Source organism: Anomaloglossus baeobatrachus, chromosome 5 (assembly GCF_048569485.1).
Source record: "Anomaloglossus baeobatrachus isolate aAnoBae1 chromosome 5, aAnoBae1.hap1, whole genome shotgun sequence".
NCBI classification, from domain to species: domain Eukaryota; kingdom Metazoa; phylum Chordata; class Amphibia; order Anura; family Aromobatidae; genus Anomaloglossus; species Anomaloglossus baeobatrachus.
Window position 1 is genome coordinate 13,107,006 of NC_134357.1, and position 13,043 is coordinate 13,120,048.

General features: G+C 53.1%; 1 protein-coding gene across 2 annotated transcripts in view; it reads right to left on the minus strand.

Annotated features, from left to right (window-relative positions):
• The window catches only part of MXI1 (MAX interactor 1, dimerization protein), a 33,318-nt gene extending 20,578 nt beyond the window's left edge, over positions 1 to 12,740 (minus strand). Inside the window, exons 1-2 of one of the 2 annotated variants that reach the window (XM_075348229.1) lie at positions 12,560 to 12,740; positions 232 to 367 (exon numbers count right to left, since the gene is read on the minus strand). In XM_075348229.1, coding sequence (XP_075204344.1) covers positions 232 to 367; positions 12,560 to 12,713 — 290 coding nt within the window. In that variant the 5' untranslated portion in view covers positions 12,714 to 12,740. Of the gene's footprint in view, positions 1 to 231; positions 368 to 1,679; positions 2,107 to 12,559 lie in introns of those variants that run through there. The other variant, XM_075348230.1, reaches the window with a different exon arrangement.
• Between the last annotated feature and the right edge of the window lie 303 nt (positions 12,741 to 13,043).

Consider the following 13,043-nt stretch of genomic DNA (forward strand, 5'->3'; position numbering starts at 1 on the left):
TACCAGCATTATTCCTGCAGCTTTGGAATATAATAGGGAGTAAATGTGATGTGGAGCCACTGCCCAAGAAAGACGACAACAATGGACTTGTGTGACCTAAAATGTATCGAGGCCGATGGCCCCCGAGTATTCCGGAAAACGACAACCGCAGAGGGGGCAACAATGGCGACCGAGGAGCAGAGAAATCGAGCAGAACCATGGGCAGAATCTGGCTGTTCGGAGGGTTCTCACCTGTTTGTGCTGCTTCCCAGATTACTAGAACTGCTGCTGCTGCTGCACCGCTTGGATTTTAGTCTTCTTGTTTTTAGCCTGTGAAGATCCGAGCTGTCACCAGAGGGGAAGCTGGAGGCATAGCCGTGTTCACACTCTGCGGAAACAAGGATCAAGAGTCAGCGTCTGCGCTAAAACAACCGCACTGGGAATGCTGGGACTTGTAGTGTTCACTTTTGTTATTAATCAAGTCATTTTCCATTTCTGGAAAAGCCGCAGGACACAGTATAGCCGGTAGCCACCATTAGAGCCGCAGGACACAATATAGCCGGTAGCCACCATTAGAGCCGCAGGACACAGTATAGCCGGTAGCCACCATTAGAGCCGCAGGACACAATATAGCCGGAAGCCACCATGAAAGCCACATGACACAGTATAGCCGGTAGCCACCATTAGAGCCGCAGGACACAATATAGCCGGTAGCCACCATTAGAGCCGCAGGACACAATATAGCCGGAAGCCACCATGAAAGCCACATGACACAATATAGCCGGTAGCCACCATTAAAGCCGCAGGACACAATATAGCCGGTAGCCACTATGAAAGCTGCAGGACACAATATAGCCGGTAGCCACCATGAAAGCCGCAGGACACAGTATAGCCGGTAGCCACCATGAAAGCCGCAGGACACAATATAGCCAGTAGCCACCATGAAAGCCGCAGGACACAGTATAGCCAGTAGCCACCATTAGAGCCGCAGGACACAATATAGCCGGTAGCCACCATTAGAGCCGCAGGACACAGTATAGCCAGTAACCACCATGAAAGCCGCAGGACACAATATAGCCGGTAGCCACCATTAGAGCCGCAGGACACAGTATAGCCGGTAGCCACCATTAAAGCTCCCACTATGAATTAAATAATAAAAAGTAACGCGCCATCAATAGCAGCAGATATTTATGGGTTATCGGATGGCGGATTAGAGGAATTCTGTGCATGAATCATCTATATAAATGATACATTGTTGCACATTTATAAACAATACAGAAAAGTTACATTAATTGTGATTATGAATGTAACGTGCTGCGAAATCCCGTATGATCGCGCTATACAAGAAATGCATAATATTTTGCTTTGCGTGAATACTTTGTAATCGTCACCTACAACTTCACAATCAGAACTCTGCACCGTCCACCCTCCACAAACTGAGTCACCGCACAGTGATCCGTGCACCGGTGCCAAGCGCCCGGGCATCTGGGGCGTCGTTTACACCCCCACAACTTATTCACACCTATATTTATAGCATTTCATATAAAAACCACAACTTATCCCTGTCCAACACTCGGGTGGGGATCACGCACCATAAACACCCAAAGACCCCCCCATTGCCGCAGGCACACTACATCCCCCACAATGCAATGCAAAGACCACAATTACAAAATAAATAAAAATCCAGCCGTCGTCTTTACCTCGCTCTCTTCGGTCCAGATATTCGGCAGCGTCTAACAGCCTCTGAATATTTAACATTCGGACGCAGTCCATTTTGCAGATTGTTACGTTTAAATGCAAAAAAAAACAACTAAATTATTTGCAAAAAAAAATATAAAAAGTTTCGAAATGTTTCCAATCAGTAAAAGACTAAATCTTATTTGCATGGAATTAAAGGGCCAGTACGTTTTTGCAGCAGATGAAGGCCTGGAGAGGGCAGAGGAGCCTGATGAGGGGTCGGTGCAGAATAACAGGCGGAATGGCAGCCGATCCTGCGGAAAGGAATGTTCTGCAGGGGGGAAATGAGGAAAAGTGGGGGATCAGAGGGGCAATGAGCTGCAGGGAGGGACCAGCTGCCCACACTGACATCCACAGAAGAGTTTGTTTACTTCTTGCAGCACAGACAGGGGCTGGTCCCATCCGCTGCAAGGAGTCCTGGGAGTTGTAGTTTTCAGTTCTGCAGTCAGCACATTCTTAACCCTCTCATTGCTAGAGGTTACTACTTTTTTTTTTTTTTGTGGAAACAAAAGACCCCCTTGTCAAAAGCTGAGCTTATAAATATGCAGATGTCACATGCCACAGACAAGCTCACATATTAGCATAAATGCAAATGGGCCAGAATCTCCAGACAAATGGCCCCATAGACCCGAATCTTCAAAAGTGAGGAATTCTAGATACAGAATGTCAGCCTCATTTTCAGCCGTTACATTTGTGTTTATATTATGGTTTTCTATTTTGATGCTATTTTTACTGCTGTTGCTTTTCTACATTTGGTCAGTGGTCTAGGGTTGGGCGGACCCCGCAGAGGAGCCTTTGTGACAGATTTAAAGGGAACCTGCCAGGTGCAATATACACCCAGGACCACGAGCAGTTCTGGTGCATATTGCTAATTCCTAGCTAACTGTCCCTGTATACACTAGCATAGATAAAGAGATGTTTATAAAAAAAATATTTCTATATATCAGTTATGATATGCTAATGAGCGCAGGGACTAGTCCCAAAAACATTTTTTCCCTGGACTAGTCCCCCCTCTTAGCATGTTAGCAAGTCCACATGGGTATGCTAACATGCTATTCAATGCCCGGCGTCATCAGCGGTGCAGCGTGTACCGGTGTCTGTTGTCACTCTGTGGGCGTGCTAACCCGCTAAGAGGCCGGACTAGTCAAGGGAAATAACTCCTCTGCATCTAGTCCCTGCACTCATTAGCATATCATAAAGGATCTTTAGAAATACTTTTTCTATGGATCTCTTTATCTATGCTAGTGTATACAGGGACGGTTAGGCAGGGACTAGCAATATGTATCCAGGACTGCTCGTGGTGCTGGGTGCATATCGGACCTCAACGGTTCCCTTTAATACAAGGGCATCGGCCAAGCGAACGTTCTGCATCCAAAATAGACATTGGGGGGAGATTATTTGACTTTGGGGTCTGTCATCCATTTAGGTTATTTCACATGTGACCTGTGTGGGAGGACAGTGGCCGAGGGGCTCAGATTCCGGTCCCCTGTGCCGCCTCTGGGGCCACAACTTAACATTTGCTGTTTGGTTATCGGGGAGGAAGATTTGTACTCAGTGAGGGACAGGACTATTGTTGCACAGTTGCGGCTGTTGCTGTGTGTATTGCGCCAAGGGTTATTGTGCGACTTTTTTTCTGTTTTTTACATAGTGAGGGAGATCAGCGGCTCCAGAGGTGTCTAACACGTGTCTATGACAAGGGACAAAAAAATCACACAACTGTCTGACCCATAGACACGACATTGCAGCAAGATCCCAGTGCGACCAGTATATTGGTGTCATGGTGGGATAGTCGTAGTGACAGCAGCACCCCCCAAACCCCGAACCCCAAAGCCTTCCCCATTGTTGCAGCTGGAGCAAATAAGGAACATCCTTTGTAGATAGGGAAGGGTTGAGCTGGAGCTACAAGGCCTTGGCAACTATGGGGGTCCCCCGTTATACAGACTATAGACCGGTGACTTTCGGGGCAGTCAGATTGTGGTTTTTATTTCAATTTTTGAAACTACAAATTGGGAAGTTGGAGATAAGGGGAAGCGAGGTGCAAGGTCACATCGGGCTTTGCCTTAATGATCTGCAAATCATTATCCTAAGCAGATGAGGCTTCAGCAAAAGAGGAACCATGAGATTGTGGCACCACCTGCTGCTGCGCCTCCCGCACAGACCGAGGGTCAGCCGGAGAAAGGTTAGGAGGGGTTAGAAAAAAATCCAAAAACAGTACAAAATATTAGAAGTGATCACAAAGATGGAGGTCCATGAGCCAGGGGGCATCAGCAGTCCACGGCCCCCGGACCAGAGCCTGCAAATCTGCCCCCTCACCGGGATTCCCAGCGCCTCCTCTGATATGTCTGCTGGACCAGGTGCCAAAAAAATCTGCCCATCTCCATAATATAAGACACAAACAATATTCTGCCCCCGGATCAGTCACCGCTCCACGTATTCTCCACTGGAGGAACATTCCAGAAGGATCTAAGCTTGGTTCACACTTGTCCAATAAATTTAGCAGAACCAATTGGCCAAAAATACCGGACAGGTCACCTCAATCCCAGTCATGACGGCCAATTTATTAGTGTGTCCCACCTATTAATCTCCCCATCTCCTAATGTCAGAAGCTATGGTGGGTGCTGATAGTGACACCCAGGTCCCAAAACTGGAGGTAGCCCAAAGCCCCTCTATCATGTAAGAAAACACTGGCGTTATTAATGGAGCATGGATCCATCACACTTTGCCCCTTTGTTGGACCCACCATTATCACACTGGCGTTTGGCTTGTTTGTATTTCTTTTTTATTTTTTGCCTATTTATCCAAACAGATTCTCAGGACCCTGGTTGAGCAGTCACTCTGCTGGTTCTATGGCCGCTAGTCCAGAACCCTGTGGACCTTGTCCCACCTGCTCAGATCCTTACTCCTCAGATGGGTAGGTCCACTGTGATGTCATCATTGCGAGATGATGTTGTGTCGGATGTACTAAATCGGCAGCTGAGCAGGTAAGAAGGGGTTCAAAGGGTTTTGGTCTGATGGCCACGGACTACCAAAAGTGGCTGTTGAACCAGGGTCTCAAGAATCCTTTTGGCCAAGACTGTCATACAGAGCAATCACTGGAGAAGGACATGATGGTCAGAAGAATAGAAGGAACATGGCAAAAAGGAAGACCAGCAACCTGATGACTTGATGCAATCAGGAAAATGGTGAAGACCCTGGTGGACCTATCTAGGCGGAGAGGACCCTGGTGGACCTATCTAGGCGGAGAGGACCCTGGTGGACCTATCTAGACGGAGAGGACCCTGGTGGACCTATCTAGACGGAGAGGACCCTGGTGGACCTAGCTAGGCGGAGAGGACCCTTGTGGACCTATCTAGACGGAGAGGACCCTGGTGGACCTATCTAGGCAGAGAGGACCCTGGTGGACATAGCTAGGCGGAGAGGACCCTGGTGGACCTATCTAGACGGAGAGGACCCTGGTGGACCTATCTAGACGGAGAGGACCCTGGTGGACCTATCTAGGCGGAGAGGACCCTGGTGGACCTATCTAGGCGGAGAGGACCCTGGTGGACCTAGCTAGGCGGAGAGGACCCTGGTGGACCTAGCTAGGCGGAGAGGACCCTGGTGGACCTAGCTAGGCGGAGAGGACCCTGGTGGACCTATCTAGGCGGAGAGGCCCCTGGTGGACCTATCTAGGCGGAGAGGACCCTGGTGGACCTATCTAGGCGGAGAGGACCCTGGTGGACCTATCTAGGCGGAGAGGACCCTGGTGGACCTATCTAGGCGGAGAGGACCCTGGTGGACCTATCTAGGCAGAGAGGACCCTGGTGGCCCTATCTAGGCAGAGAGGACCCTAGTAGATCTGTGTAGGTGGAGAGGACCCTGGTGGACCTATCTAGGCTGCACAAGATCGATCTTTCTACAGAGCATTCATCCATCCAGTCGCCATGGCGCGTGATGGAGCTGTAAAAAAAAAAAAAAAAAAAAAAAAAAAACAAGAAAAAAAACTCCATCTGTAATCTTTATAATACAAATATATATAACATTTTATTTTTTAACTTCAATATGATTCTCCCTCTAGGAACAATTAACACTTCGGAGACCTCTCTCCAGCTCATCCAGACTGACAACACTACGGAAATACATCCCCTCGCCCCATTGTGACCGAGCAGTGACAGGAGGTCGCCCCCTACAAGTCTTTTGTCCACTGTAAATAATGCCTGTCGCTTTATAACAAGAGGATGATGTCATCAGCCCTGAAAACAATCAGGCTCCGCCCCTCACCAGAGCCCAGCAACCGCTTACATCAAGAGTCGGCTGCGCTCTGATTGGTGGACAGCTAATTCCTGGCCCTGCCTTTCTTGACAGATAGCCAATAGAAAAGCAGCGCTTGGCTCCATGTGGAAACCATGTGTGCGGGGAGGAAGTGCCGGTCTGCGCTGCTGCGGGAGCACCTGAGCCTGCGACAGGACACGTGACCGTGATACAATGTAACAAGTGCGGGCGGAACGTTCCATGTGCGATCAGCGGCGAGGGGGGGCTATGCGCGCTCTGTGCCAGCGGTACCGTAGGGTGGCAGTAGGGGGGAGGGGGTAATTGTACTAAGGGGAGACCCTGCCCCGCCCTGGAGACCTCACCCAGCTTTCCCGGAGACGTCACCCAGCTTTCCCGGAGACGTCGCCCAGCTTTCCCGGAGACGTCACCCAGCTTTCCCAGAGACGTCACCCCGCTCTTCCGGAGACGTCACCCAGCTTTCCCGGAGACGTCACCCAGCTTTCCCGGAGACGTCACCCAGCTTTCCCGGAGACGTCACCCCGCTCTCCCGGAGACGTGACCCAGCTTTCCCGGAGACGTCACCCAGCTTTCCCGGAGACGTGACCCAGCTCTCCCAGGACGTGACCCAGCTTTCCCGGAGACGTCACCCCGCTCTCCCGGAGACGTCACCCCGCTCTCCCGGAGACGTCACCCCGCTCTCCCGGAGACGTCACCCAGCTTTCCTGGAGACGTCACCCAGCTTTCCCGGAGACGTCACCCAGCTTTCCCGGAGACGTCACCCAGCTTTCCCGGAGACGTCACCCAGCTTTCCCGGAGACGTCACCCAGCTTTCCCGGAGACGTCACCCAGCTTTCCCGGAGACGTCACCCAGCTTTCCCGGAGACGTCACCCAGCTTTCCCGGAGACGTCACCCCGCTCTCCCGGAGACGTCACCCCGCTCTCCCGGAGACGTGACCCAGCTCTCCCGGAGACGTGACCCAGCTTTCCCGGAGACGTGACCCAGCTCTCCCGGAGACGTGACCCAGCTCTCCCGGAGACGTGACCCAGCTCTCCCGGAGACGTGACCCAGCTCTCCCGGAGACGTGACCCAGCTCTCCCGGAGACGTGACCCAGCTCTCCCGGAGACGTGACCCAGCTCTCCCGGAGACGTGACCCAGCTCTCCCGGAGACGCGACCCAGCTCTCCCGGAGACGCGACCCAGCTCTCCCGGAGACGCGACCCAGCTCTCCCGGAGACGCGACCCAGCTCTCCCGGAGACGCGACCCAGCTCTCCCGGAGACGCGACCCAGCTCTCCCGGAGACGCGACCCAGCTCTCCCGGAGACGCGACCCAGCTCTCCCGGAGACGCGACCCAGCTCTCCCGGAGACGCGACCCAGCTCTCCCGGAGACGCGGCCCAGCTCTCCCGGAGACGCGACCCAGCTCTCCCGGAGACGCGGCCCAGCTCTCCCGGAGACGCGGCCCAGCTCTCCCGGAGACGCGGCCCAGCTCTCCCGGAGACGCGGCCCAGCTCTCCCGGAGACGTCACCCAGCTCTCCCGGAGACGTCACCCAGCTCTCCCGGAGACGTCTGGAAATCATTTGTGTTTCACAGAAATATTTATTATTGGAGACAGAACAGGGAGCGTCAAAGTTCCGTAAAGTTTCCCTGGCAGAAGTGCAGTGTAAGCAGAAGAGGCTGCTCCTGTGCACTGTATACAGCAGTATATACAGCTATATACCTGCACACAATGATTGGACTTTATTGTAGACCAGACAAGACCTCTCCATGAAGAGACAATGGCCGGGGCTGTGCCACATGCTGGGGACAGACAGGGCCTTTGTGCCACATCAGACGAGGAGGGGGTGGAGGTCTGTGCAGCTGCACGGGGGCAGTCCCTGCCACAGCGAAGGGTTCATTTACAGGTGCAGATGGTGAACATGGGAAATACGTGCACGGCCCATAGCCCACAGGGGCGAAAATATTCGACGGTCCGATCCCTACAGGGACGGATATATACGCCGCTCATATCCCTACAGGGACGGATATATATGCCGCTCATATCCCTACAGGGACGGATATATATGCCGCTCATATCCCTACAGGGACGGATATATACGCCGCTCATATCCCTACAGGGACGGATATATATGCCGCTCATAGCCCTACAGGGACGGACATATACGCCGCTCAGATCCCTACAGGGACGGATATATATGCCACTCATAGCCCTACAGGGACGGACATGTACGTCACTCATAGCCCTACAGGGACGGATATATACACCACTCATAGCCCTACAGGGACGGATATATACACCACTCATAGCCCTACAGGGACGGATATATACGCCACTCCTAGCCCTACAGGGACGGATATATACGCCACTCCTAGCCCTACAGGGACGGATATATACGCCACTCCTAGCCCTACAGGGACGGATATATACGCCACTCCTAGCCCTACAGGGACGGATATATACGCCACTCCTAGCCCTACAGGGACGGATATATACGCCACTCCTAGCCCTACAGGGACGGATATATACGCCACTCCTAGCCCTACAGGGACGGATATATACGCCACTCCTAGCCCTACAGGGACGGATATATACGCCACTCCTAGCCCTACAGGGACGGATATATACGCCACTCCTAGCCCTACAGGGACGGATATATACGCCACTCCTAGCCCTACAGGGACGGATATATACGCCACTCCTAGCCCTACAGGGACGGATATATACGCCACTCCTAGCCCTACAGGGACGGATATATACGCCACTCCTAGCCCTACAGGGACGGATATATACGCCACTCCTAGCCCTACAGGGACGGATATATACGCCACTCCTAGCCCTACAGGGACGGATATATACGCCACTCCTAGCCCTACAGGGACGGATATATACGCCACTCATAGCCCTACAGGGACGGAAATGTACACCACTCATAGCCCTACAGGGACGGATATATACGCCACTCCTAGCCCTACAGGGACAGAAATGTACGCCGCTCATATTCCTACAGGGACGGATATATACATCGCTCAGATCTCTATAGGGATGGACATATACGCCACTCATCGCCCTACAGGAATGGAAATGTATGCCGCTCATATTCCTACAGGGACGGATATATACATCGCTCAGATCTCTATAGGGATGGACATATACGCCACTCATCGCCCTACAGGAATGGAAATGTACGCTGCTCAGATCCCTACAGGGATGAACATTTACGCCGCTCAGATCCCCATAGGGACGGATATATACGCCACTCGTAGCCCTACAGGGACAGGCATACGCCGCTCACAGTCTGTCACCATGCAGAGTTTCTTTCTGAGAAGACATTTATTACTCTGTGGTCAGAAGGTTTATTCTGCATTATTCAGGGGGGTCTATTTACTGCAGACCCTCAAATATGTGAGGATGAGGATGTTTTGTTCTGAAGAGCAGTGGACATCGCTCCTCACAATAAGGCCCCGGGCAGAGCCTGGCAGGACGGGGGCATGTGAGGAGGCACTAACTGTGACCCTATAATACCCAGCGTACAGGCCGCCTCATACAATACCCATAGGGCCCTTTCTGGGTGCCGGTACACGGGGTCCGGCCTGGGTATCGCCCGGTATTACTTTTCGGTCTGGTTGTGGTCCTGTTATCACTGCAAACCTTGTGAATAAATTCTACTAGAGATGGGTGAGCAGCGTTACACCCCCGGGCACCGGCCTCGCCTTCCCAGGGGCCTCGCCCTCCCCTGGGCACTGAGGGCTTTGTGTTGTGGGGACACGTGCAGTGCCAGTATCGCCCAGGACAATAAACGCCAGGAACAGTCCCTGCCCCGATGCCAATCACACTCCAGATAATGACTAATCCGCTCCACAAGTGAATGGGCCACACAGCACATGTATGGGCCGCGCTCACCGTATCCAGCATATATACATGGAGTGCAAACAGCAAAGGAGCAGCAAACAGAAGCAGAACATAAAGTATCACACACTGGGGGGGCACAGGAGAAGCCCCTGGACAAGAACAGTATGGGCCCAAAAACTCATCAAAAGGCACAATTCCACCTGCTTTGGAGGTAGAAATGGCCCCTGCGCGGCTGCACCAATGATATGTCCACCACTGAGCACGTTTATAGAGGCAGAACATAAAGCATCACACACAAATATATGTAGCAGCTGCCTGTATATCAGGACTGGAGCAGTGCATATGGCCTGTATATGAGCTGCCTGTCTATGAGCTGCCTCTATATGAGCTGCCTGTCTATGGGCTGCCTGTCTATGAGCTGCCTCTATATGAGCTGCCTGTCTATGGGCTGCCTGTCTATCAGCTGCCTCTATATGAGCTGCCTGTCTATGGGCTGCCTGTATATGAGCTGCCTGTATATCAGCTGCATGTATATCGGGACTGGAGCAGTGCATATGGCCTGTATATGAGCTGCCTGTCTATGGGCTGCCTGTCTATGGGCTGAGCTGCCTGTCTATGGGCTGCCTGTCTATGGGCTGAGCTGCCTGTCTATGGGCTGCCTGTCTATGGGCTGCCTGTCTATGGGCTGCCTGTCTATGGGCTGCCTGTCTATGGGCTGAGCTGCCTGTCTATGGGCTGCCTGTCTATGGGCTGCCTGTCTATGGGCTGCCTGTCTATGGGCTGCCTGTCTATGAGCTGCCTGTCTATGGGCTGCCTGTCTATGGGCTGCCTGTCTATGAGCTGCCTGTCTATGAGCTGCCTGTCTATGGGCTGCCTGTCTATGGGCTGCCTGTCTATGGGCTGCCTGTCTATGGGCTGCCTGTCTATGGGCTGCCTGTCTATGGGCTGCCTGTCTATGAGCTGCCTGTCTATGGGCTGCCTGTCTATGAGCTGCCTGTCTATGGGCTGCCTGTCTATGGGCTGCCTGTCTATGAGCTGCCTGTCTATGGGCTGCCTGTCTATGAGCTGCCTGTCTATGGGCTGCCTGTCTATGGGCTGCCTGTCTATGGGCTGCCTGTCTATGGGCTGCCTGTCTATGGGCTGCCTGTCTATGGGCTGCCTGTCTATGAGCTGCCTGTCTATGAGCTGCCTGTCTATGGGCTGCCTGTCTATGAGCTGCCTGTCTATGGGCTGCCTGTCTATGAGCTGCCTGTCTATGGGCTGCCTGTCTATGGGCTGCCTGTCTATGGGCTGCCTGTCTATGGGCTGCCTGTCTATGGGCTGCCTGTCTATGGGCTGCCTGTCTATGGGCTGCCTGTCTATGGGCTGCCTGTCTATGAGCTGCCTGTCTATGAGCTACCTGTCTATGGGCTGCCTGTATATGGGCTGCCTGTCTATGGGCTGCCTGTCTATGGGCTGCCTGTCTATGGGCTGCCTGTCTATGGGCTGCCTGTCTATGGGCTGCCTGTCTATGAGCTGCCTGTCTATGGGCTGCCTGTATATGGGCTGCCTGTCTATGGGCTGCCTGTCTATGGGCTGCCTGTCTATGAGCTGCCTGTCTATGAGCTACCTGTCTATGGGCTGCCTGTCTATGGGCTGCCTGTCTATGGGCTGCCTGTCTATGGGCTGCCTGTCTATGAGCTGCCTGTCTATGGGCTGCCTGTCTATGGGCTGCCTGTCTATGAGCTGCCTGTCTATGGGCTGCCTGTCTATGGGCTGCCTGTCTATGAGCTGCCTGTCTATGGGCTGCCTGTCTATGAGCTGCCTGTCTATGGGCTGCCTGTCTATGAGCTGCCTGTCTATGAGCTGCCTGTCTATGAGCTGCTTGTATACATCAGGGCAAAATATTACTAGCACAAGAAGCAAACACTCATGTGTAATAGGGACACATCACATATAGATGCAGGATTAGTACATACTGTATATAGAACAGCTTACAGGGGATATACACATACAGATAGGGGCAGCACACATACATAGGGTCCTATACAAACGGATAGTGGCAGCACATATATAGGGTCCTACACATACGTGCAGTGCCACATGGTCAGTGCCAGGGCTGCTGCTGGCAGTTTCTGGCTGGTAACAATGGGATGAACTGCCTGCTCTTCTGCCTACCCTGTGCCTGCTCTCTACCTGTTCTCTGTCTACCCTGTGCATGTTCTGTGCCTCTTCTTTGCCTGCTCTGTGCTTGTTCTGTGCCTGTTCTGTCTGTCCTGTGCCTTCTCTTTGCTTGTTCTGTGCCTGCTCTTCTGCTTGTTCTGTGCCTGTTCTGTCTGTCCTGTGCCTTCTTTGCTTGTTCTGTGCCTGTTCTCTGCCTGCTCTTTGCTTGTTCTCTGTGCCTGTTCTCTGTGCCTGTTCTCTGTGCCTGCTTTGTGCCTGTTCTCTGCCTGCTCTTTGCTTGCTCTGTGCCTGCTCTTTGCTTGCTTTGTGCCTGTTCTGTGCCTGTTCTGTGCCTGCTCTGTGCCTGTTTTCTGCCTGTTCTGTGCCTGCTATTTGCTTGCTCTGTGCCTGCTGCTCTTTGTCTGGACATGGAAGAACAAGAAGAAACATGAAAGTTGAGTTTTGTGCCCCGGGCAGCGCCATCCTCTGTTCATGCCTAGCTGGCACCTGGCGGACAATAGCCCCCCCCCCAGCCTTTGTCTTGCTGCAGCCCCCCGGACTGTCCCCCCATTCTCCGCACACCTGACCTCTCCATCCTTACTTTTCCTGTCCTGGTCCAGTCTCTCCAGGTAACTGGCCGCTTCCAGCAGGATCTGCACATTGTCCAAAAAAGTGGTGATGTGCCCCATGTCCTGCTCCTGAGTGGCCAGCAGCTGGGTCAGGGGGCACCTGGGCATCTGGGGGCCGGGGTCCATCCTGCCGTCCTGTCTGGGCCGCCTCTGACCACGGCTGCCAGCACGATCTGCGCTCCGTCCTGGGGGGCTCCACAAACCCCCCCCCCCCGTGCACTTCATTCACTGGGAGCCGGGTCGGTCCTAGCGCCGCCGGCTGACCTACATTAGCATATCGAGCAGCAGACACAGTTACCGCCAGACAACTGGTTTAACCGCCTAAACCCCGGACAGCCAGTCCCACCCAGCAACCAGAGGAGAGTGCAAGCAATGCAGGCAGCTCCAGCCATGGGGAAATAACCAGCAACCAGAGGAGAGTGCAAGCAATGCAGGCAGCTCCAGCCATGGGGAAAT